This window comes from Gopherus evgoodei, chromosome 20, assembly GCF_007399415.2.
Source record: "Gopherus evgoodei ecotype Sinaloan lineage chromosome 20, rGopEvg1_v1.p, whole genome shotgun sequence".
Taxonomy (NCBI): domain Eukaryota; kingdom Metazoa; phylum Chordata; order Testudines; family Testudinidae; genus Gopherus; species Gopherus evgoodei.
The window spans coordinates 2,986,679-3,009,736 of record NC_044341.1 but is presented as its reverse complement, the minus strand read 5'-3'; the positions used below and the strand labels follow the sequence as shown (position 1 = coordinate 3,009,736).

The following is a 23,058-nucleotide window of genomic DNA, read 5'->3' as shown; positions in this document are numbered from 1 at the left end:
AAGAAACCCTGCTAACCTCTCAGGCCTCTCGGAGGGAGCGGTACGGGTGGGGAGAGTTGCTTAGAAATGCTGCTGAGGACGGGTTGGCTGGGGGCCTGGGTTCAAGTGTGACTTGGGTCATGAGTAGGAGTGTATGAGCCAGTTGGAAACTCTGCGAGCCCAGTCCTGAAATGTCTGGGTCAGCATCTAACCAGCGACTGGAAATGACCGAATACCCCAAGGGAGCCCATTCTTGGGAGATTCCCCCCCACTCCACAGCCCAGCTCTGCAGATGCAGGACATTTGGAGAACTGAACGACCAAGCATTTGGGAGCTCATCTGGACCACGTCCAGCCTCTGAATCTTTGGGGGTTCAGCCGCTGCTGGCCTCAAATGCAATGGGATTGTTTGTAATCCCTGGAGGCCCACCCTCCCCAAGGCATCAGGAAGTGTCTAAAACAATCCCCTCTGGGGGGTAGGGGTGGGGACTTGGGAGAAGGGGTGGAGTGGGGGCAGGGCCTGGGGCAGAGCCGGGGGTCAACCACACACACACACTCCCGGCACACTGGAAAATCGACACCAGTGCCCAGAGCCATGGTTTCCACAGGCCACACCCTGCCTCGGCCAGCAGTGATTTGACCCTCCTGTAATGCTCCCTGGAAACAGAAGACCTAACAGCAAACATCAAGAACCCTGAGGGTCAACAAAGCATCTCCCTCCTGCTTGGGGGGTAAAGGCACCCAGGGTAATTGCCACAAGAAACACATGATTCTTTTCCAAACAATAGAATGTTATTAAGTAACAAAAACACTGCAAAACAACCCTGTGCAAGTTAAAAACAAATACATTAAACCCTTAAACTCGTGGACCCGAGCTTAGCAGGGCAAAGAACATTCACGTCCATTTTAGCTATATGTACAGCACCCGAGACTCTCCCAGTCGGTGTATGTGACCCTGTGGCTGTCCTGGATGTCCCCCAATCTGGTGTGGTCGGGGGAGGGATGCGGCCCCTTAACTTGACCCTCGTACAAGTGGGGGACAGTTCTCAAGCCATGACATCCCCCTCAAGCCAGCTCAGCTCCTAGCCCTGGGAGCTGCATTCAGACTGAGCAGCTCCCCTCTGACCCCACCAAGCAAAGTAGTCAGAGCCAGGGGTGGCTCCAGGCCCCAGCACGCCAAGCGCGACTGGCAGAGCGCCCCCCGCGGCATGTCGCCGTGCTTGGGGCAACAAAATGTCTAGAGCCGCCCCTGGTCAGAGCCTCGCTAGTCTCTCCCCGTGGGGCAGGTTTTCCAGACCTTCCCCCCCCGTGACAGACCTGCCACTGACTGTCTGTGCGGGAGGGGGGTTGCCAGGATTAGAAAGCGGGGTGCTGGGAAGCTCTCTTGGGGCCCAGCTAGGGTTACCAGATGTCCCGATTTTATAGGGACAGTCCTGATTTTGAGGTCTTTTTCTTATACAGGCTCCTATTACCCCCCCCCCCCATCACAATTTTTCACATTTGCCATCTGGTCACCCTAGGCCCAGCTCCCTCTGGGGGGTGAGGCTGACTATTCTCCAGGCTCTGCCAGGCAAAGTGAATCTGCAGGGAACAGCAGGAAGGAGGCGAGGCCAAGCAGCCGCCTAAGATAAAGGGAAAGCCCCAGCGCCCCTGGCCTGGGCTGGGGGCTGACACACATTCTTGTTGCCTAATTATCTCCTCTGAGGGAGCTGGATTCCAAGGGACAAAGCATCCTCTAAGAGGGCTGGGACTGGGACCCGTTCCAGAGCCCCGCAGGGGGCGGGAGAGGAGCTGGCGGGTGAGGGAGGGGAAAGGGGAGGGCTGAAAATAATAATAATAATAATAAAACTTCCTGCAGTTCTCAGGAGAACATGGGCCAGAGATATAGGAAGCAATCGAGGGCCTTTATCGTGGAAACACAGGCTCAGGGAGCAGGATTCCTGGCCAGCTGCACGCCCAGCCTCGGAGCTGTCAGACGCCACATGTCAGCAGCAGCAGCCGAGCAGGGGGAGTACTCAGTGTCCCACACCAGGCAGCACAGAAGCAGGGAAACGTGCGTGCACGTGAAGTTCAAACCAGACCCTTTCAGCTGGGTAGGAATAAGCCCCCTGCAAGGTGAGCATGGGAGCCGGGGGAGCCCTGCTGTGGTTAGTGGGGGCTGCATGGGCTGCGATGGCTCTGGGACTTGGGTCCCACCTGAAAGGGAAGAACAGCCTTGATAGACCTCAGCACCAGGTGCAGCATGGGCCCTGCAGCTACACCTTCCTGCTCCCAGAGCTTGGGGGCTGTTACCCCTCCACCGCCGAATACCAGGTCTCGAACTCGCTGCAGAGAGATGCTCCGTCCGTGCCTGAGCCCAAGTGGCCAGCCAAGCGGCTCCAACAGCTGGAGAACATCATGGAAAACAACACTCAGTGGCTGCAGAAGGTAAGATCCAGTCAGGGCCCGCTTGGATCGCAGTGGTTCTTGTATAGATTGCAGCAGTGCCCGCAGCATGCCAGTCCCTTTCCAAACACAGGGCTTGGCCTGCGGACATGCAGCGTTGCCAACCTCCCTCTGGGATCGAAGAGTCAAACGGGGCACCCTCTGTCTCTTGCATCAAGGGGCGACCTCTTGCAGCTTGCTACCTTTCTGCTGCTGATGCACAGGCCAGGCTAGGAACCAGCTCGCTCTCCCCTAGCTGTGCTGCCTCTGCAGCAGCAAAATCTTCTTTGCGCAGTGATGTGGGTGGATGTGACTCAAGGTTGCACTGTCACTGTTCTGGCCATAACCATGTGGTGCTGGCTTCCTCGAGAGGACCTGGTCAAAGTCTGTGCCTGGGAACTGCTGTATAATTACTTTGTGAAAGGGACCAAACAGGCTTCTCGCCTTGATCCAGACAGTCTCAGCATTATTGCAGGTAAGTTACCCCTATAGATGAGGAAAACAGTACAAGGGCTTGGATCATTTAAATGGGCAACTTCTTTATTGATCCTGGGAATCTATCATCTCGCCTAATACTAAAAACCCCTTTAAAACTGTTTAAAAGGTTAGATCTCTGCTAGCCCCCTCCTGAGTGTGACATGCTTTCTGTCTCTGTTATCAGACCCATGTTCTGCTCCTTGGCTGTGCCTGATGTTCTTTTACCGGCAGAGCCAGAGCGGAAAAATTCTCTTTCTGTTTTTCTTTCCAGTTATTTTAAAACCCAGGAAATCACAGTCACTTGGGTTCACAGGTCTCTCCTTCGCGAGCCGAGAGTTTGAGAGTGACTCTGGTACTGGTTACACTAGTGTAAATCGGGAATAACTCCATATACACCAGTGAACTGACATCAAAGTAAAATGAGTTTAGAAGCAATTTCAGAATTGAGCAGCCTGGGTGAAATCCTGATCCTGTTGTCATTAAGTTCTGCCACTGACTTCTCTGCTGCCAGGATTTCACCCTGTGCCTGCAGGATATATCGGGTTCCTTCCTAAACCATAAATATCTATTGCTTAGCATGCAGATACCAGTCGGGCAGTAAAGGGGTTATTTCCTTCCTCTTTGTTCCCAGGCTGCTATAAGGGCATGTGTCTAATTCCGACTACGTTACATCTCTTTCCAAAGATGACCTATGCAGGGCAGAACAGACTTCTTCACACTCTACCAAAGCAATAAGCAAATATTTGCACTAGGGGAGAATGTAATTAAAAATAAATCCCCCCAAATAAAAAACCCATCGGATCAAAGGCTGAGGCATGTGTGCAGCGCAGGAGAAAGTGTCTGAAAGTGATTAATACCGAGCATTACAACGCCCTTGTGTTAATACATATTCCTGTCCACTCACTGGGATTGCATGTGGTGCAGCATTGAGAGCAATGCTGTTTGTTGTGTAGGGATCTCTGGATGAGACTTTAGCTCCCACGGTCCTGCCAGCTCAGCACGGACTCTAAGGATTCCACGGGACGGGATTTGCCCCAGAATCCTTAGATGTGTCACTTCTGTCCTTTCCGGGGTCAGTTGTGGCTTCCTCTGGAGTGGTGGCTGAATTTTCATGGTGCTGTGTGCAGAATATACTGCGTGTCTTTTGAGGACCCGTTGAAAGACAAGGGGCTGCAATGACATAACCCGTAGGATTCTTGTGATTGTGCCATATGGAGGCACAGTCTGGGAAGCCGCAGCAGCTGACCCAGACTCCAGGCAGGCAGAAAACATGTGTCTGGGGTGAGGCAGCAGGGTTTTGTCTCTAGGAACTGTGGCAATTTAGTCGTCAGTGCCACTGAACCTGCTCTGCATAGAAAAGTCCCCTTCTGTCTGCCAGCATGTTATAGGTTCCTGAGGCTGCTGCCCTCTCAGAGGCTCAGGTCCTGATACTGCTTTTACAAACATACCACACCCTGAATGTGCAGGGCGGGCAGAGTGGACAGAGCCCGGTCTGGCTGGGAGAGGGTGCTGGCCCTCTGGCACTGCAGGGGTTAAATGGAGATGCACAGATTGTTAGGAAGTGGACTGGAAAACATTCTCCTCAGCTGTTTCCTTTCCCTGGACACCCAGATGTGTGTTTATTGCCCAAGAAGCCATGAATCATGTTGTCTAGGGCGGAAGGTAAACAGTGCTGATCTGGTTCCCTGCTGAGCGGGACCCAGAGCTGCGAGCAGAGCCGGGGTGCTGCTCCGAGGCCCTCATGTTTTCAGCACTGCTGGGATCCAGCCACAGCTTCTCATGCAAACTCATCGGGGAAGCAGGATTCCTCCATGGCCACCTGGGAGAAGGGGGAGTCCAGCCAGAGGCTCTGTCACAGGTTGCTGGGAAAGGAGACATGGTCTGGTGAATTGTAAAGCCTTAACGCTGGTGGCTGAGTGAGGGGCAATGGGAGGGAACAGCAAAGAGGAATGCCAGGGGCTAGCTGGCTGCTCCGTACCAGCCTTTCTCTGGTCGCTCGGACTCCGATCGTGTAGCTGTGGTGGTCACCTAGAGCAAGATGCCCTGGGCTGGTGGCTTCATCGCCTGCTAAAGATCCACCCTGGGGCCTCTCCTTGAGAAGACAGGTGCTGACGTTAGGGCCTGTCTCTCCCCCGGGCACTGAGCTGGACCAGCCGTGTCAGCTGGACACCAGAGGGAAAGCAGCAGCGAAAGCCCAGGTGTCTTGTGTGGCCCACTCACAAGTTCCCCAGCACTGAACTGCCAGCACTTCTACCCTCACTCTCCCGCCCAAACATTTGGTGCCAGGCTCATGCCCCTGGTGGTGCCACATGGGAACCGAAGCCTAGTTCTGTCAGGTGAGGTAGGACAAAGGGACGGGGGATTTTACAGCTCATGCTGACGCTGCTGGCACTGCTGTATTGTGAATGACTCTGCTTGGCCATCGCTTACTCACAGGAACGAAGGTTTTCTGGCTGACCTGGGGCCTGTTCCTAGCTCTGCCACTGACTCAGCACGTGACCTTGGCCAAGTCCTTCAGCTTGTCTGTGCTGTGAAAGACGACCCTGCTGAGTTACAGTATCGAGCAGGCCTGGACAAGCCAGGTTTAACATCACGTCGCCTGGTCCTGGCCAGCTGACCCCATCTTAACCATGACAATCTGTACCTCAGGCGTCTCCTCCATTGACGGGGATCATGACCCTGACTCAGTTCATTAACATCTGCAAAGTGCTTTCAGATCTTCCAATGGACAGAGCCTGGTATTCCTGCCAGACACCCAGCTTCCTGTTTATAATCTTCCTTTTGCTGAGACCCCCCGGGCGACTCTCCCCAAACAACCCCCACCCTGTAACTCCTTCCCGCTGTGACTCAGCCACCAGCACGTCAGGAATGGAATGCGAGAGGCCGCCTTGGGCCTGCTGTTATGGGATATGGCAGGGGAAGCCCGTCAGATGCTTTCCAGCCATTGTGGCTTGGAAGTGGCCAAATCGGGGTGGTACCACTGGAGTTAACACCATGCGTTTTACTGACCGGCGCCCATTTCGGGGGTCGTTATAAACCCCACCCCCTTGCCGACAATCAGCTGGAATCTAGCAGGAGGTTTTCTGATTTACGCTGCAATTTTGCAGGAAAAACCTGATCCGAATCAGCAGTTACTGGCTGCTCAGGACCAAAACCCAGTGAGCGTTTTGCCCTTTCAGGGTAGTTTTGGTGGGTTTGCGTAACATCAAAGAGACCCAGATTTTTAAATAAAAGGGCATTTGCTGAGTACAAGGTGGCCAGACAGCAAGTGTGAAAAATCAGGACAGGGGGTGGGGGGTAATAGGAGCCTATATAAGAAAAAGACCCAAAAATCAGGACTGTCCCTATAAAATCGGGACATCTGGTCAGCCTAGCTGAGTAATAGGCCTTGTGCCAACCCCCTGGGGGAGGGAAATGATAGTGGAGCCTCCTGGCCCATTTGCAGCTCAACGAGCCTGGCTTTGCCTGAGCAGAGTGGTCCTGTGGCGGAGCAGCCTGGGAAGGACGGGGCGTGGTTAAGACACTGGCCTGGGCTTCGGGGGCTCTAGTCTCAGTTCCTGGCTCTGCCAGATTGTGGGTGCGAGCCTGGTCAGGTCAGTTCTGTGCCCTTCTCCTCCTCTTTGTCTTGTCTAGTGAGACTGTGAGCCACGCGGAGCCAGGGCCTGTCTCTTGCTACGTGCACGTGCAGTGCGCACCCACCGCCGAGGGGCCCTGGACTCAGGTGGGACTTCTGGGCACAAGGAAGAGGACTGAGGATTCAGTGGGCCAAGCAGTCCCTGCAATCAGCCCCAGCATACTGCCTGCCTGAGGCAGATTTTAAATCTGCCCCACTCTTTAATTCCCCTAGGGATTCGACTAGCTTCTAAGGTCAGTATCATCCCAGTTTCCAATGGGTGTTTCTGGCCTGGTTCCTAGCCCTAGTTCTCAAGGGCTTGTAGTTCCCTAATAAAAGAGAACTCAACACTAAATACCGGCAGATGCTCTTTAAATAGCAGCAAGGGGCTTGGTCCTGCAGACATGTCCTGCTGGAGGTGGTGGTTTACTACCATGAGCCTCGGGGCTTTGGCTATAGAGAGACCTTGCTGTTCTCTTCCAAGACATCATTAAACTAAGCTGCCAATCTCTGATAACTGCCCCGGAAAGAGGCAAGGACCTGGGGGTCTGAGGCAGCAGCCTCTCTTCAGAACATGTGAGCCTGTGTGTGAGCCGTCAGGAGGTACAATGTGGCTGGTGCAATGGGTGTACCTGTCACAGCCGCTGCATACCCAGGATCAGTCTCTTTCTGGGGTAGGAAAAGTGCCTTGAAAATCTGCTCCCATCCTGCTTTACGAAGGAGAGAGGTTGGTGTGAGGGAGGGAATCACATTCATTCCAGACCTGAGAGTGTTGGAGGCGCTCCCAGAGTCACCGTGAAGCTATCAGTGTTTACTAATTTACCCCCCACATTTTTTTTTAATTTGCTTTTTAAAAATCTCTCTCCAAGTTCAAGCAGTCACTGCAAAGCTGGGCCCGTCCTGCATCACTTCAGAATGGGCTCCATGACACTGTGAAGGGATTAAATGAGTCCTGGTTTACATCTGTGTGTGTAACAGACGAAAGCAAAGCGATGCAATGAAATGGGCCACTGGTACAGACACACCACAGCTAGATGGTCCTTGCCCTGGGGAGCTTCCAGTCCAGGGAGGAAGTGTGCGTACTGCCGTGGAAGCAGACTGTGACCGGGTTTGAGCCCTTGCTCCAGAGCAGCGTGCCCCGTGCGCTCTCGGCTCGGGCATGCAGAGGATTCAAGTGCAGGCGGGTGTGATGAGCTGAATTCCCTTCCTCGCTCCCCGGTTACAATGGGAGGAAGTTTGGCAAATGCCTGTGGGGACGACCGTGTTTGCACATGGACAGGGCATGTCATCTGCATACACAGTGCGGAGATCAATATTTATGCAGCGAGGAGGCCCTGAGAGCGAAAAGCACGCGGCCCCCTTGCCACAGCCTTCGGGGGCAGGGGGGCAGTTACAAAACAATAGGCAGAAAGAAGCAAGTGGGGCTCGGTTCACCCGTTCCCAGGCTCTCATTTGTTTACCACTCATCCCCTCCAGTGCAAGGAGCACAGGGAGAGAGAACTGTCTAGTGGTTAGAGCACAACCCATTCCCAGCTCTGCCAGGCCCGGAGGGAGTGTGACTGCGGGCGACCCCACTACACGTCTCTGTACCTGTCTCCTTGGGGGGGATCAGTAGCACCGCCTGGCCTTTCCGGGGGGGCGGGGGACAGGTGAGGTTTAACCAAAGCGTGCGGAGCAGCTCAGACATGGGAGGCTAATATATGTGCTGCTGGCTGATATTATTAACGTGAGAACCTGACTATGAGGCATGTTTCCTAGAGTTCATGTTGCATGTTTCACCGAAGGCAGGTGCCTAAATATCATGGATGGATGGATGGACGGATGGATGGATGGATGGAAGTGTGTGCCGGGGGTCGGATGGATGGACGGATAGATACAGAAGTGTGATTGGGGACATGTAGAGGGGAGTGCAGGGGTCGGCTGGCTGGCTAGAGGGACATGTAGAGGGATGGAGAGATAGATGGGTAGTAGGTAAGCAGGCAGGCAACCAAGTCCGCACATCAAGCTACAGCTACAGCATGGCCTGTATGTACCAGTGTAACACCATCACCTATTGTTGACACACTGTGTAACCCCCCAGTTCCACGCCCATTGCTGAGGGAAGTCATCGTTTCCGACACAACCCCTTCTCTGCCTGTGTTTTGTTCCCAGCTGGAGAGCTATATCCAGGAGAATGCGAAAATGGAGCTTGCCGAGATCCAGTTCAAAACGGTGCAGAACCACACAGCTGCCATACTGGAGATCGGGAGCAGCCTCCTGAGCCAGACGGCTGAGCAGACCCGCAAGCTCACCGATGTGGAGACGCAGGTAACTGCTGGCTGGGCTATCATCCAACTGTCCTCTAGGCGCTGAGCCCTGGAGTCGTGTGTGACTCCACGGACTGGAACAAGATTGCATTCATATACACCAGGGCTAGACTGGGTTCCCCGGTCACGGCAGAGATTGTTCCGCTGCATCTTGCTAGTCTCCATGCATTGAGATTTGTATTTTTTGCTGGGGATCTTTATAAGAAACAGAGGGGAATTTGATGCCACCTCCGGTGAAGACACCTAAATGACAAGTGCACCACTGAAGTTGCTGTGATTTCAAACAGCTTCTCCCTGATCCCCAAAGTTTTAAAAGGTGCACTTCTGCTTTCAGAGGACTGGGGCTGGACACTTCAGAATTGCTCAGCACCTTGCTTGCATGTTGCATCCTGGGCTCTTGTGAAAATCTGGCCTTTTGTTTTGGTGCCTACATGGGAGCTGAGCCCATGCAAGTCTGTGGATATCCACATGTGGATATCCGTGGACCATATTTGTGGATTAGATGCGAATGCACATTTTGTATCTGTGCAGGGGTCTAGAAATCCAGCCCCGATGGTGTGACGCAGCAGGGAGCGGGGCGGATCGACCTGGGAACGTTGTCTAGTTGTACTGGGCCTGTCTGCATGGGGGATGGGAGAGCAGGGGATGACTTTAGGTGAGGGACGGGACCTGAGCCTGTAATCTGAGCCAGGAAGGGGGGTGGGGGGAGTCAACACCTTTGCCCGGGAAGCTGGACAAAGAAAAAGAGCCTGCTGGAGAGGTTTTTACTTTTACTGGGAAGAGGCAGGGAACCGCAAGTCTGGGGTCTAAGATCCTTGCCCCCAGAGGAACCTGGCTGAGGGGTCCTGGTTGTACCTACAAGCCCTGCTCGGGACTGTGTTCCTGTCGTCTAATAAACCTTCTGTTGTATTGGCTGGCTGAGAGTCCCGGTGAATCGCAGGAAGTGGGGGTTGCAAGGTCTAGACTCCCCCACACTCCGTGGGTGCTGAGCCCTTGCACTGAGGGCTCTACTGGGACAGGAAACCTAATCTCCAGAGTCTTCCTCCCCACCCAAACTTAGGCCAAAATCCATTTCCCCACGCAGGCTGCTCCTCCTGCTGCTGGGCTTTGGAGAGTGTTTCCCAAACCCACATCCCCTTAGATCCCATCCCCTCCTGACCACCCCAGTCTGGTTTCTTCCCCCGCAGGTTCTCAATCAGACCTCAAGGCTGGAGATCCAGCTGCTGGAGAACTCTCTGTCCACTAACAAGCTGGAGAAACAGCTGCTGCTGCAGACCCAGGAAATAAACAAGCTCCAGGAGAAGAACAGGTAAAAATCCCTTCTCTGGTTAGGGCTGTGACCATGCTGGGATCTGGCTGTCTCTACCACACAAAATAGAAACAGGAGAACCCAGGGTAGTCTGGGACTTAGCAGCGTTTCTAGGGCCAGATCCCCAGCTGGCGTAAAGCCACACCACTCCAATGACTTCACCTTCCAGGTGAGGATCTGGCCCATAGGACTTGACCTAAGTTGTGGGTTTCAGGGAACTCTTTGGCATTTCATGGAACATTTCCCCCTTTCATTTCAAATATTTTTCATGGCAAATTCAATAAAATCTCATTTTAAGCTCCTATATGGCTAATTAACTGGCAGCCTGTGTTGTGATCATAATAAAGACCCCTGTTTGGATGAAATTCTTGCTCTGGCTTGCAGAACAACCAATAAAAATACAATCAAATACAAAAGTCAGTGCAGCTCATGGGAACTTCTGTTTTGCAAAACGGATCCCAAACTCCAGATCTTTGGAGTTCTCTTCTTGCCCAGAACCTACATTTCCAGAAGTGGTTCTAAGCGTCTCCAGGCAAGCGCCCTGCTCCCTTTCCTGGAGTGCGGCGTAGGGAGGTGGGCGACTGTGTATCTGAAATTCAGGCAGCTGCTGCCTGCGCTGACTGGAAATACACAGGCAGTGCAGTTGTAGCCCTGTTGCTCCCAGGAGACTGGAGAGACAAGGTGGGCGAGGGAATGTCATTTATTGGGCCAACTTCTTTTGGTGAGAGAGAGAGGTGAGTTTATTACAACAATCTGTAACCCCCCCCCCACCCCCTCTTTGTGTCCTATGACTGCAGAGGTGTTAATGGGCACTCCACCTTGAACACTCCCTTAGAATACGTGCTAACAATCTGTCCCACCTGCATTTAGCTCGGACCATCTTTCCCAGTCCTCCAGAAGAGCGCTGCGTGGCTCCAAAGCTTGGCCCTCTCCCCAGTAGGAGTTGGTCCAATGAAAGATATTCCCTCCCCCATCCTATCTTGTAAATAAATAGGTTGTTGCCCCCATGATTAGGGTGACTAACAGACGCAGAGGGGCCCGGCCGGCTTAGGGCGCCTGCTTGGAGAGAGGCAGCTCCGCACTGCACACCCCAGAACTGCGAAGGGCTTGTGTCAAAGGCCCCCAGTGCAGGTGCCGTGAATAGATTGAGCTCTGGTGAGATCTCCTGGAGGTGACCACCCGACTTATGCTTCTGGGAACATTCTCCCTTGTAAATCTCCCTGCAGCTAATGCCCCGGCACCGGAGCTGGGAGAGCCTGCCTGGGAGCCAGCCAACCAGCTCTGGCTGCGAGAGGGGCCTCTGCTAGAGCAGGGACTTGTCATTAAAGGGTTTATGGCTCTTCTCCACCCCCCTAGCCCGGGCGGCGGGCGGCCTGTGCCCAGCTCATTGCATTTGGGAAGGACGCTGGCGGGAGATGGCACAAGGCCTGCCGGCACTGCTGAGCACTGTGCTAGGGCTGATGGCTTTATAGAGGCACAGCTTGAAAACGCGTCCCCTAGAAGCTCAAACCACAGGAGGCTGATTGAAGAACAGCTGGGGTGTGGAGTTTGAAAAAGACACCCTGCCTTTGGAAAGCGTGAGGCTGGCAGCACTGTGCTAGTGGGGGCCGAAAGCCAGAGCCCCGGAACCGTGCCTCCCTGGGGACTGTAGCAGGCAGTGGGCAGAGTGTGCACGATCTGTCTGTCTGGTCCTCATCTGCCCTGTACCGTGGTATCTGGGCTCCTTCTGGTCTCTAGTGTGTTTCTCCTCCCAGCACCCCTCTGAGGTAAGGCTGGGCAACTATCCTCTTCTGTAGATGAGAACAGAGGCACAGAAACTAAGTGACCCCACCAAGGTCACACCGGGAGTCTGGCAAAGCCAGGAGGGGAAGCCAGGGCTCCCAGGCCCCAGCCCAGCGCTGGCCCCCCCGTCCTTGGCTCCCTCTCTGTGAGGCTCCTCTTAATCCCCCCCTTCTTGGCTCCCTGCCTCCAGCTTTCTGGAGAAGAAAGTCCTGGACGTGGAAGCCAAACACGAGGAGGAGCTGCAAGGGATCAAAGCTGAGAAGCTGGAGATGCAGAGTCTGCTGTCCAAGCAAACCCAGCTCATCCGGGAACTGGAGCAGCACCTCGCCACAGCCTCAGCCAACAACACGGTGCTGCAGAGACAGCAGGCGTCTCTCATGGACACAGTGCACCGGCTCCTGAGCCTGGTCTCTCAGGGCAACAGTCAGTACTGCGGGGCGTGGGGGGGAGGGCTGGGAGTGGCTGCTCTGGAGTCGGGCCCAAGCAATGGCCCAGCTCACTTGGTGCAAGACTTGGGGAGTGTCGGGGGAGCTGCTCCCCGACTCTCAAGCTGCCCCACCCCACTTTAATTTGAGCAGCCTACGGGCTGCTCTAATTTGGAGGGTTGGCTCTGCTCCCTGTGGACCCTGGGCATTGTCTTATCGCCAGCAGGCCCCATCCCTTCCCAGCATGCCCCTATGCTGGGGTCGAGGGCTGGCGTAGGAGCCGCTGGGCTGGGTTTACACCTGTTGAGAATTCCCTCCTCCCGTGGGTTCCCGGCAGATTCTGAGCCATTGGCTCCACTCATGCGGCTGGAGCAGGGTCCGGTATCAGTGTGGTTGGGACAGTGCGCCATGAGCTGCTAATCAGAGGTGCACAAGGAGCAAGGTCTCATGGCACGGCAGCAGAGCCACAGGCGGTGCAGGGTTGGGGGGAGTCTCAGGGAGGGGGGATGGTGGGGTAAGTCCCCCTGGGCAGCATCTGGAATTGAAGCAGCTGGGGGAAGAGCTGAGTGTCTCCTTTTCTGCTCCACCTAGAAATCTCCCCAGGCCCGCAGGAGGAGCAGAAGGTGTTCCGGGACTGCGGGGCTGCGTACAAATCGGGCCTCACTGCCAGCGGGGTCTACACGCTGCACTTCCCCAACTCCACAGTCACCACCAGGGTAAGTCTCCGAGCCTGGCAGCCTGCCAGCTGGGCCGGGCCCCCTCCCCAGCCCCTGGCAGACTTGGCCCAGGGTCCGAGATATGCGAGCACATGGCAGAGGGCGGGGAGTAGGGTAAAGCAGAGAGGGGCTGGGAGTCAGGACTCCTGGTTTCTGGTCCCACCTCTGGGGGATGGCAGGTGGCTAGTGTCTGAAGCAGAGCAATGAGATTCTGGGTCTTTCCTCAGCTCTGCCACTGCTTTGCTGTCTGGCCTTGGGCAAATCACTTCAGTTCTGCCCCGCCGCGTATCCATCTGCACATGGGGTCTGCAAGTTGGCTGGCGGGGAGCGGTTAATGAGTGCAGGCAAAGCATGCCGAGCACCTGGGGGGCAATGTGTCAGAGAGGGGCTGAGTATTAGCATTCCTGAGATGCAGGCTAGTATCCCCGGCCCTGAAAAATGGTGCTTGTCAAACCAAAACAACCCCCGCCCATCACATCCACCCACCCCACTGACCTCCTCTGCCTCTCACGGATGACACAGTGGGGATGGTTACTAGTGTGCTTAGCCACAAGGCTGCAGCCAGGCCTGAGGATCACAGCCAAGCCCCTGCTTTGGACGTGGGGCCCTAGCGCTCTGGCGTGAGCCACGCCGGCTCGTGGACTGTGCTGTATGTGTCTGTCCAGTTGTGGCCACGCTGTCCCGTTCACAGGCGTTCTGCGACATGGAGACCAGCGGGGGAGGCTGGACTGTCATCCAGCACCGGAAGGACGGCTCCGTGGACTTCCACCGCACCTGGAAGGAATACAAACACGTAAGGCTTCCCTGTCCTGTCGGCAGCCAGCACCGCCCCGGTGAGGCCGTGGTGTGGGACCCCCGGCATTTCCTCACCCTGGGGCAGGAAGAGCTTCCCGTGGAGGCTAGGAATAGCCAGCCCACTCCCAGGGGCGAAGGGCCCTCGCTTTCCCACCTGCAGCCCCCAGCTGCCCTACACACATGGGAAGGAAGAAGAGGAGCAGAGGTTACTGCCTTATTGTTCAGGGCATGTGGTGAAGGGTACACGGGAGGCTGCAAACAGGAACCCAGCAATGGGGGAAGGGATGCAGAACGGGGCTGCCCCTGCACCGCAAGGAGGGAGCTGAGGTTGCCCCCCTGCTGCAGGGTCAGGGCTCTTTTCACTGGGGAGTTGTGATGTAAGACAGGGAGGCGCTCAGAAACTGTGGTAACGGGGCACAGAAGTCCCATCGACAGAGAGAGGCCATGACCTGGAGATTCTGTGCCACCAGCATTCCTGAATCAAAGCAGGCCAGGCCTGCTTTCCACGGACAGCCCAGGGTCCAGGGGCGTCAAACGTAGATGCCCAAATTGCTGTGGGCAAGGGAGGGAGGGTTTCCCCCGGATACCAGGGTGTGGCCCCTCTGCTGGGAGTTGGTTGCGTGTGTTGTATGAAAGGGAACATCAGGATCCATATCTTTGGCGTTTGGAAAGACCCCAGCTGTTCCAAGTCAGCCCCGGATTGCAGGGCTTCCTCCATGTGGTGGGACAGTTTTGGAAGGTGATGTTTCAGCCAGTCCCACCAAATCCATCCGCAGGGACTGCCCACTGAAGTCCGCAGAGATGCACCAGGCATGGATTTGGCTCTGTGAGCCCCATGGGCAAGCGGCGACATGGTGAAGTGTCTGGTGCACACACACACACACGCACACACACTCTCCACCATTTGAAATGCTCCCGTGGAAAAGCTGTCTGTGCAAATGCTGGCAAAAGATCTCAGATCCTGGCTGTGGCTTCAGCTCATTCACATGTGAGTCGTGTGGCTGGCCCTGGAAAGCGGTTTTGTAGCCACAATGCTGAGAGAGGGTACGTGGGTGTGGATCTGGTGCAGGAGGGATTCTGTGTCTCTTCCAACAAATGGCCTGGGCAGGAGCAGGAATGCAGGGGCTCTGAAACTCCTTCCCCTCATACACTGGTTTTGTGTGGTGCTTCCCTGGTTGGCCTTTTGTAGCCTGAGTCTCAGCTGTAATGTGATGCAGGGGAGATCTCTGGGCACAGCAGGGGTAACCAAGGCCATTGACTTGTGGGCTCTCCAGAGAAGTTACTGGTCAATGAACCATTGTCTGGATTCATTCAGAATTCCAAAGCCCAGCACAGAGCTCCCTGGACCGTGCCTGTATCAGCCACGTGCATTGTTGTGGGGCTGGGAGAGCAAATGACATGCTGCAAAACCTCCTTCCTTCCAGGTTCCTTCTTTCAGCCCATCTTGGGCACGGCACCTCTTGGCCTTTGCCCGGCTGCACTGAACATGGTGGTGCCACGGTCTTTGTTTTTGGAAAGCCGTCCTAACCAGATCCAGATGCCAGAGCCTGAGGCATCTCAGAGGCCCAGAAGTGAGATCTTAATCCTCACAGTGACATTCGAGTACAAAGCTACCATTGTACGTACAATTCCCCCAGAGCAGAGCAGAACTGGCCCCTTCCAGCACAGAAATCACAGAGCAGGAACCTGGGGACTCTGCTCTCTCCGGTAGCAGCCACTAAGCACAAAGCCACGTGAGCCCCGGTGCCGCCGGCTGGTTCTGGGCAGCTTCCTCCTGCTTCACTGGGTTTCTGGTCTTTCATGCAGGGCTTTGGGTCCCCATCTGGAGAATACTGGCTGGGAAATGACTTCATCCACCGGCTCACCACTCAGGGCTCCTATTCCCTCCGAATCCAGCTCCGGGACTGGGACAGCAACGAGGCCTACTCCCTGTACGGGCATTTCCAGCTGGGCAGCGAGGAGCAGCTCTATCGGTGAGTCTCGCTCCATCCTGCTTGCTGCGTCACGATTTGGGCATGAAGGATGACCCCGCCCTGCCCACGATGGCAATCAAGCCCTTGCCAAATCCACTAGACCCAGCTGGTCCTGGAGATCCAGGATCAGCCTCTGGGTCTCCTGAAGGGGAAGTTAATCCCTGCTCACTCTTATCCCACACAGCAGAGTCCAGAGAGATTTCGTGGGCACAGCATGTGGCATGGAGAATCCCCTGCCTTTCCCATGCTGCAGCAGAAGCATCTCTTGCAATGTGCAGGAGCCAGCTCCTGCCTCAGCACCCCCTTGTGGCCTGAAGTTGCTCTGCAGATGCCCTGCCTCAGTTCCCCACTTCTCAGAACTCTCTCAAACAAGCTCTTCTGTCATTTGGCACCCCTTCCCCCTGGGGGCTCGATTGATTAACATCAAATCATTTCCAAAATATAGTTCTCGAATCGGCAGCAACTCCAGACAGGTAGGCTTTCCTGCTGGGGTCTCTCAGGCCTTCCCTGCCCAGAGCCTTTCCCTGAAGACGCAGCATTCCCTGCTGGAGCCTACTCCCTCCCGCCAGCCATTCCCTGCTGTGGCAGGCCTCTGCTGAAGTCTCACTCCAGCTTCACTCTTGTTGTCTGTCCCTGAACATCCCCCTTCCTCTGCAGCTTCCTGCTGCTCTTTGGAGGAGAATCCGCTCTTCCGTGCCAGCTGGTTCTCCCAATTAAACCGCACCCCGATCCCAGATGACATTGGGGGAGGAACTAGAGACCTCATCCCAGGTGCGGCACGCAAGGCTAACTCTATGGGGCTGGCCAGTTCCAGGTCTCTGGACCTCAAAAGGGCAGCTCCTCCCCACCCCACCCCGCCCCCAGTACAGGCACTTTCTGTCCCAAGGCACTTCCACTACATGCATTGCACCATGCGCTGGAGCCCACCAGTGATGTTTCGGTTCTGTCCCGATGCTCCTGTTCCTGGAGAAGCCAGCTTGGAGCACCCCCAGCTCACAGTTCATTCTGCTAAGTCTCATTGGGATTTTGTCCATGCTCCCTCCCATTTTCACCCCCTTTATCTTTAACACCCCCGAGCTGTCAGAGCCGCTGATTAGATGCTGACTCACTAACTGGGCGGAGCGGTCGCTAAGGAGGAACATGATCCTGTGAAGTGCCTTGTCCTGCTCTCTACTGGGCACGTTGCCGTACTCATGAGAGCAGGAATTGAGCCTAGATTCCCCATGCGGCAGAGCGCCGCACCATACTGGTTGTCCACACTGTCCGTCTAGCCTGGCTTTTGGGGAACAGTCTAGGACCACTCTTGAAGAGACAGTGGACTCCTTCCACACCAAGTAGTGCCAACAACCCCACCCATACCCACCATCCAAGCCAGCTCAGAATCGGCTCCTTTACCAGGCACCTGGGGCACGGCTCCTCCTAGCTGGGCTGCAGTAATCCCTGGGTCTGCTTTGTACATGGCAGCAGCTTGGTGACATGGGAATCGGGATGCTGTGCCATACAACACCCACGTGACCTCACAGAGAGCTACTGGCACTGCAGCTGGAGCCTGGGCTGGCTCAGTCCTGGCCGTGATCAGCAGAAACGCATGATTCTCTGTGCTCCATAGACTCCAGGGAGCTCCAGCACCAAAAGCACTGGCTCCGATGGCCCCATGTTAGTAATGCTTGTGGAATCAAACACGTACAGACAGGGCCTATTGCTGGGAAGAGCTTTCCCAATAAGCTGAGTCAATACAGGACGGGCAGCCCTGGCCTGGAGTTTGGCAAAGAATCCCCCAGCTATTTCTCACGTGAGGACACCATTCCATGAAACCTTTTCAAGAGTCTTGCGCGCCTCCTCCCAGTTCACTGAAATCATCTTAATGCAAATGTCTTTTACAGTGAGAGTCCTGCTGCCTCCAGGGTGGCCTGCACTCTGCAAATGAAAGAGGCCAAAGGAATTAAACAGCTTTTTATAGCATCCAAGCACATGCCCTGTGCTAAAACCCAGTGGAACCTTGGCCTCAGAGCTTTGAGAGCTGCTTTAAATCCCGAAGCTGGGTTTTTCCAGTGGATTCTGTGCTTGGCAGGCTAATCCTGCTCTCCTGAGTTTCAGGTCTCTATGATGAAGGGCAGAAATCTTAGGCTATGCCTGATCTACAGCCAGTGGAAATCAGGGGGAGTCTCTCCAGTGGCTGCACTGGGATTTGGTTCTAATTGATCCCTCCAATGAATACAAATTGTGGTTACTGGAATGGCCGTCGCAGCGCCACACCCCATTAATGAATGGGGATCAGGGTTCCTGGCAGGAGACCGGGCTCGTTCTCCATTTGTTTGATTGAACAGCTTTTCCCCAAGTGCTGAGAATTTGGCTTGGAGTCCCCAAACCTGATGAGACACACAGGCAGTCTTTTCAGGAATTTTAGAGGCGTTTTTATCCTGGATGCTGGGGCAGCTTTGGGCTCTGCTGTGAAATTCCATCTGCAGACACCTAAGAGTCCTCACCAGCCAGTTGAGGCCTCGCAGCTTGTGTACGTGGTTTGCCCTGATGCTGTCTTTGTTTTGTGCCATGAGAAGCAGGGCTCTCGCTGAGTCCTTGGCAATCAGCCCCAGCAAAACACAAGGTCATGGGTAACAACCCACATCCAACAGCTGCCCTTGCTCCATGGCAGGTCCTTCACTCGACTCCTCGCATTCCACCCAGCTCCAGACAGGCTGGCCAATGACAGCATCAAAAGCAAGGCCAGCGGGTCCCTTTCCAAGCCCAGCAGCCCAGAGTAGCCCTTACCACCCATGCAGCTTGGAGCACGCAGAGGCAGCACTGCACCATGTGGACTGTGGGTTCTTACACTGTTATTCCATAGCTGGCCCATGAGCAAAAAGGGTTCATTGTCCATCCGAGTGCCCCATCCGTGGTCTCCAGGGCTAGACACAGCCACAACAGCTCCTTGGCTGCAGCAGCTGGAAGTGCAGGGAGGCCTCTTTTGAAAACCCTAAGCCACTGTTGCATCTTGCTTTCGGAGCCCCTGGGTGGCTGGAGCTATGCAGTGGGGCCCTGGGTTTCTGCCTGACCTGGCCATTGGGCCAAACACAGTTGCACCAGCAGGGGGCACTCAGTTTCACAGCTGCAGCAAGTGACAAAACCTTGATGCCTGCCGGCAATAATATTTGTGTCTGTGTATCTACAGGGTGGGAAGCTGGTTCTCTTACCTATAAAACCACCAGCTCCCTCAGCTAGTCAGGACACCACGAGAACAATAGACCCTGCGGGTCCTAGTGCCAAGCTAAATAACTCCTGTCTCAGGCAGTGTGTTTTTGTGTGAGACAGAAGCAAAACAAACATTGTCTTTGTAGAGTAGGCAGGAACGGGCAAGGACTGCCCACGGCAAATTGCTGAGGGGACAATACTGGCAACTGCTTTGGAAACTGCAGCTCCTATTCTCACCCAGCCGCACGGCTCCAGGACCCTGGGGACATCTGGCATGACTCCAACCTCCCCTTTCCACCCCCCAGTCAGTGCCCTCCGGCAGATCCCCCACGCCATCCCACTCCAGAGAGCCAGCAAAGGAGGCCAGGCACAGCTGGTGTGACAGGCACGGCATGGGACCTATCACACAACGTCTGTCCCTTTGCGGATTCTCCTGGGTTGGGAGGGAATGGGGCCATTGCCAGCTCTGGTGCTGCTCACAAAGTCCCAGCTACTTTGGCCTGTCGCTCTCTGTGTTCGGGCAGCACCCAGCACAAGGCAGGCATAGAAAATGGGCAGTGCCATGGGGCACCAGGTGACTTGGCCTTTAAGGTTTCAGGTGGCTGGACACACAAGGCCTGAGGAGATATAGGGAGAGAGGAAAGGGGTCCAGGGAAGAAGTAGCAGTTAAAAGGGCCTGGGACCCGGAGCCTTGCGAGGAGCAGGGCAGGGCTCCCTGCTCACCCAGCCAACAAGGAATGAGTTGGGAGAAGGGGCCAGTGTAAATGTTGCCTCTGCCTAGCACAAGGCAGGTGTCTGTAGACACTGGGCGGCTGGAAGGCTCCTGCAGGGCCCTGAGTTAGCAGGGAGAGGGCAGCGGCAGGAGAAGGACTGTTTGGTAAAACCGCCTCACTGGCAGAGAAGCTGGTCAGAAGCCCTGCGGCTGGCCTGAGCTACAGCCCAGCCCCGAGCTGGGGAAAACTCCTGCCCTAAGGAGGGACGCGGGAAGGACAGTTTGGAAGACAGCCTGGTGTGTGCCAGGAAAGCTGAGGATTGGAAGGCGCTGAAGCCTCTGGGGTTTGCTCCCTTTGTGCTGCCCATTTCTAGGCCTGCCTTGTACCGTGCTCATGTGGCCTCTCGCGTCCCTGATCTCCTGCGAGCCCAGCCCTGGCATGGCCGCTCTGGTGGGGACTCGCCAGCAGCGCCTCCCGGACACGCTGTGTCTGTGTCTCCCCAGGCTCCACGTGCGGGACTACAGCGGGACGGCCGGCAGGACGAGCAGCCTCAGCCCCCCGGGGACGGCCTTCAGCACCAAGGATGCCGACAACGACCGCTGCGGCTGCAAGTGCGCTCAGATGGCGACCGGAGGTAACTGCCCCCGGGAGTGCTGCAGGGCCGTGGGTGGGCTGGGTGGGGCCCCTGGGGATGCGCTCTGTTGCTCTCCTTAGCGTTGCAGTGAGATAACAAAGGCCCTTCCTGCAGCATCCATTGCTCCTCACGCCCCCAATGACTCCAGCTCTGGCAACGTCCCAGCCGCTCCTCCCGCAGCCCTCCCCACCCCCACCCCGGGCGATATCATGGTACCGATAAACTGCCCAGCAGGCCGGGCCGCCTGACTAGGGAGACACAGGAGAGCAGGAGCTCGCTGCTGGCCTTCCCTGGGCAGCGCTGGGAAAGTGACAGCCCCACAGCAAGCCAGCCAGCCCCAGCCCCCCCCTTCGCCAAGTGGCCGCTGGCTGAGGCTCTGGTGCGCCGTCCCTCTGACCCCCTCTCTGTGCCCTAGGCTGGTGGTTCGATGCCTGCGGCCCCTCCAACCTGAATGGGATTTACTACCCCGCTAGCCCCGCGACGCTCCGCTACAATGGCATGAAGTGGCACTACTGGAAAGGGCCCAGCCACAGGCTCAAGGCCACCACCCTGATGATCCGGGCTGCAGACTTCTGAGAGGCCCCAGACGGGCCGACGGGCTGGGGCTGGGGCTGGGGCTGGGGCTGGGGCTGGGCCGTCCCTGCAGGGAAGACGGGCTGGGCTGCGGCTACACCAAGGCTCCTGTGGCACCACGTGAACGGCCTCCAGCATGTGGGTCTGGCCCTGAAGGGCGAGCTTGCACAGCGCTCTGGACACTTGCTTAGCCCTGCCTCTGTGCGGTGCCTCCTCCCCCAGCACCAGAAGCTCATTCCCGGGCGCCGGCCATCGAGGATGGGCCTGAGCAGAGGCAGCCCCCTCCCACTTGTCCAAACACAGCCTGCGTCTAGGTCTTAATCTCCTCCCCGTTCAGGAGCTGGCTCACAAACATCCTGCTGTTTCCTGGGGAGCCGGGGGCTTGTGATACTGGTGTCAAGTTGTTCAGATAAAGCATCTGTGGAGAGTGCAGCTGTGCTGGAATGAATCCCTGGGCATGAGCTGGGGGGCTGATCCACAGTGGGGAGCAGGGTCTGCAGATAAAATGGGGTTTCTCTCACATACCCGCTGTACAGCTTAAATCCCACATCTACGGCAGATGCTGAACTTCCCCAGAGGCAGGGGGGTGCCAATCCAGGGCTGCAGGTCAACCCAGCAGAGGCAGGGCTGCTAGAAGGCTTGTACCTGGAGCCACTGGGTCTGGCTGCAGGCCCGTCTGCTCCAACTGTAAAGTGCTGTGGGGACCAAGGCGGGCTGCAGCCCTCTGAGCCTGCCTTTTGGTCCATCCTTCAGCACGTACTTCCCCAGTCTGCGTGCTGCCCTGGGTCCGGAACACTTGGCATGCAGACCAAATGGGCACCCCCACCCCCCTCATGCTGCAGGGAGGGGCAGGGTCTCAGCCCAGGGTGAGGGTTTGCTCTGAGAACATGCAGCCCCTGGGCTCAGAAACCCCAGATGGGGGCCTGCTGAGCACTCGGGCTGGGAGGTGAGACGCAGGCTGGCAGAGGTTGGCCAAGAGGCTCTGTGCTCTTGCCTGGTGAGTCTGCAGTGCCTTGCAACCAGCCTGTATGAACAGGTATCCCCACCTCACAGCCAGGGAAAGGCGGGCACCCAGCGGGCAAGGGATGTGCCCAGGTCACACAGGGAGGCAGTAGAGGAGCTGGGAAGAGAACCCAGGGGTCCTGACCTCCCCCTCCCCAGTAGCCTGTTCTAAGCTCTTTCTGCCCCTCTGTCACAGTAGCACAGCGTCTCCGCTGAGCACGGGGCCAGGCTTTGCCAGCAGAGCCTAGAGTCTGGGGCGGTTACAGCCCCATGGAGATGTCCCAAAGCCACAAGGCGCTGAAGCGTGAAGAGGGCAAAGCTAGCGGATTCCCTCGCCCGGCTGCTGCTCACCCCGAAGTCTGGCACCAGAAACTGGGCCAGGCTCAGGTAAAGCCCAGGACTGGGTCATGTCAAGGCCTCTGCCCCTCAGTGAACGAAGCCCTGGGCTCAGGATTGGCACCTGCTGGGGTTGTGTGTGTGGCTGGGAGGGCAGGTGTGCCACACGCAGCACACAAGGGTCCGGGGCCCAGTGAGCAGAGGGGCTGAGCCAGGTGCCCCTGGAAGGCAGGTGGTTTGGATCCTGGCACTGTGGTTTGTTCATGACCCCCAGCCGCCATCCACCCTCTCCAAAGCAGCTCTACAGAGGTGATGCCAGGAGGCCACTTCCCCCACATGCAAGCAAAGAGGGAACCCCAGACCATGCAGGAGTCAGAGCTGCACTGGGGCCTGGGTCTGCTTTGGAAAGGCAAAGTTATGGTGCTGAAACCCCCTCCCTGGGGCAACACCCCCCAAACAGCCAGCGCAATGACCCCACCTTGCCGGGGAGGAGGGGCATGCTCGGGTTGGCGTGGGGCACCACTCTGGATGGCACTGAAATGCTGACCCCAGAATTGCCATGTGCCAGAGTCAAAATGCCCATGCCTCCTGGCTCTCGCTTCCCATCCCAACGAGCTCTGTGTTCGTGAGCACTGGGCTCCATGCATGGGTATATTATTGTAGGGTTGCATATGAGAATCTGAGTGCAGATGCAAGTGTGAATTTCCATGCAAGCAAAGGTTGTACAGGAAGATTTTGTGGGTGCATTTCAAAGGCCTCTTACCCACTCCAGGGGGTTAGTTTCCCTGCCTTGGCAGCTGCTCTCAGGCCAGC

The 23,058-nt window shown here is 56.2% G+C and overlaps 1 protein-coding gene across 2 annotated transcripts; it reads left to right on the top strand.

Moving 5' to 3' along the window:
- Positions 1–800: 800 nt before the first annotated feature.
- Positions 801–21,339, top strand: LOC115637673 (angiopoietin-2-like). Of its 2 annotated transcripts, none has more exons than XM_030539159.1 (9): positions 801–2,405; positions 8,644–8,799; positions 9,986–10,107; positions 12,080–12,312; positions 12,906–13,030; positions 13,722–13,823; positions 15,632–15,798; positions 20,204–20,334; positions 20,750–21,339. In XM_030539159.1, exons 1-9 carry the CDS (start codon positions 2,100–2,102, stop codon positions 20,908–20,910), a joined length of 1,503 nt encoding a protein of 500 aa, XP_030395019.1. In that variant the 5' UTR covers positions 801–2,099; the 3' UTR covers positions 20,911–21,339. The 2 variants fall into 2 exon arrangements, with proteins under 2 accessions (XP_030395019.1, XP_030395020.1); XM_030539160.1 differs by lacking the exon at positions 801–2,405 and adding an exon at positions 2,797–2,877.
- Positions 21,340–23,058: the final 1,719 nt, after the last annotated feature.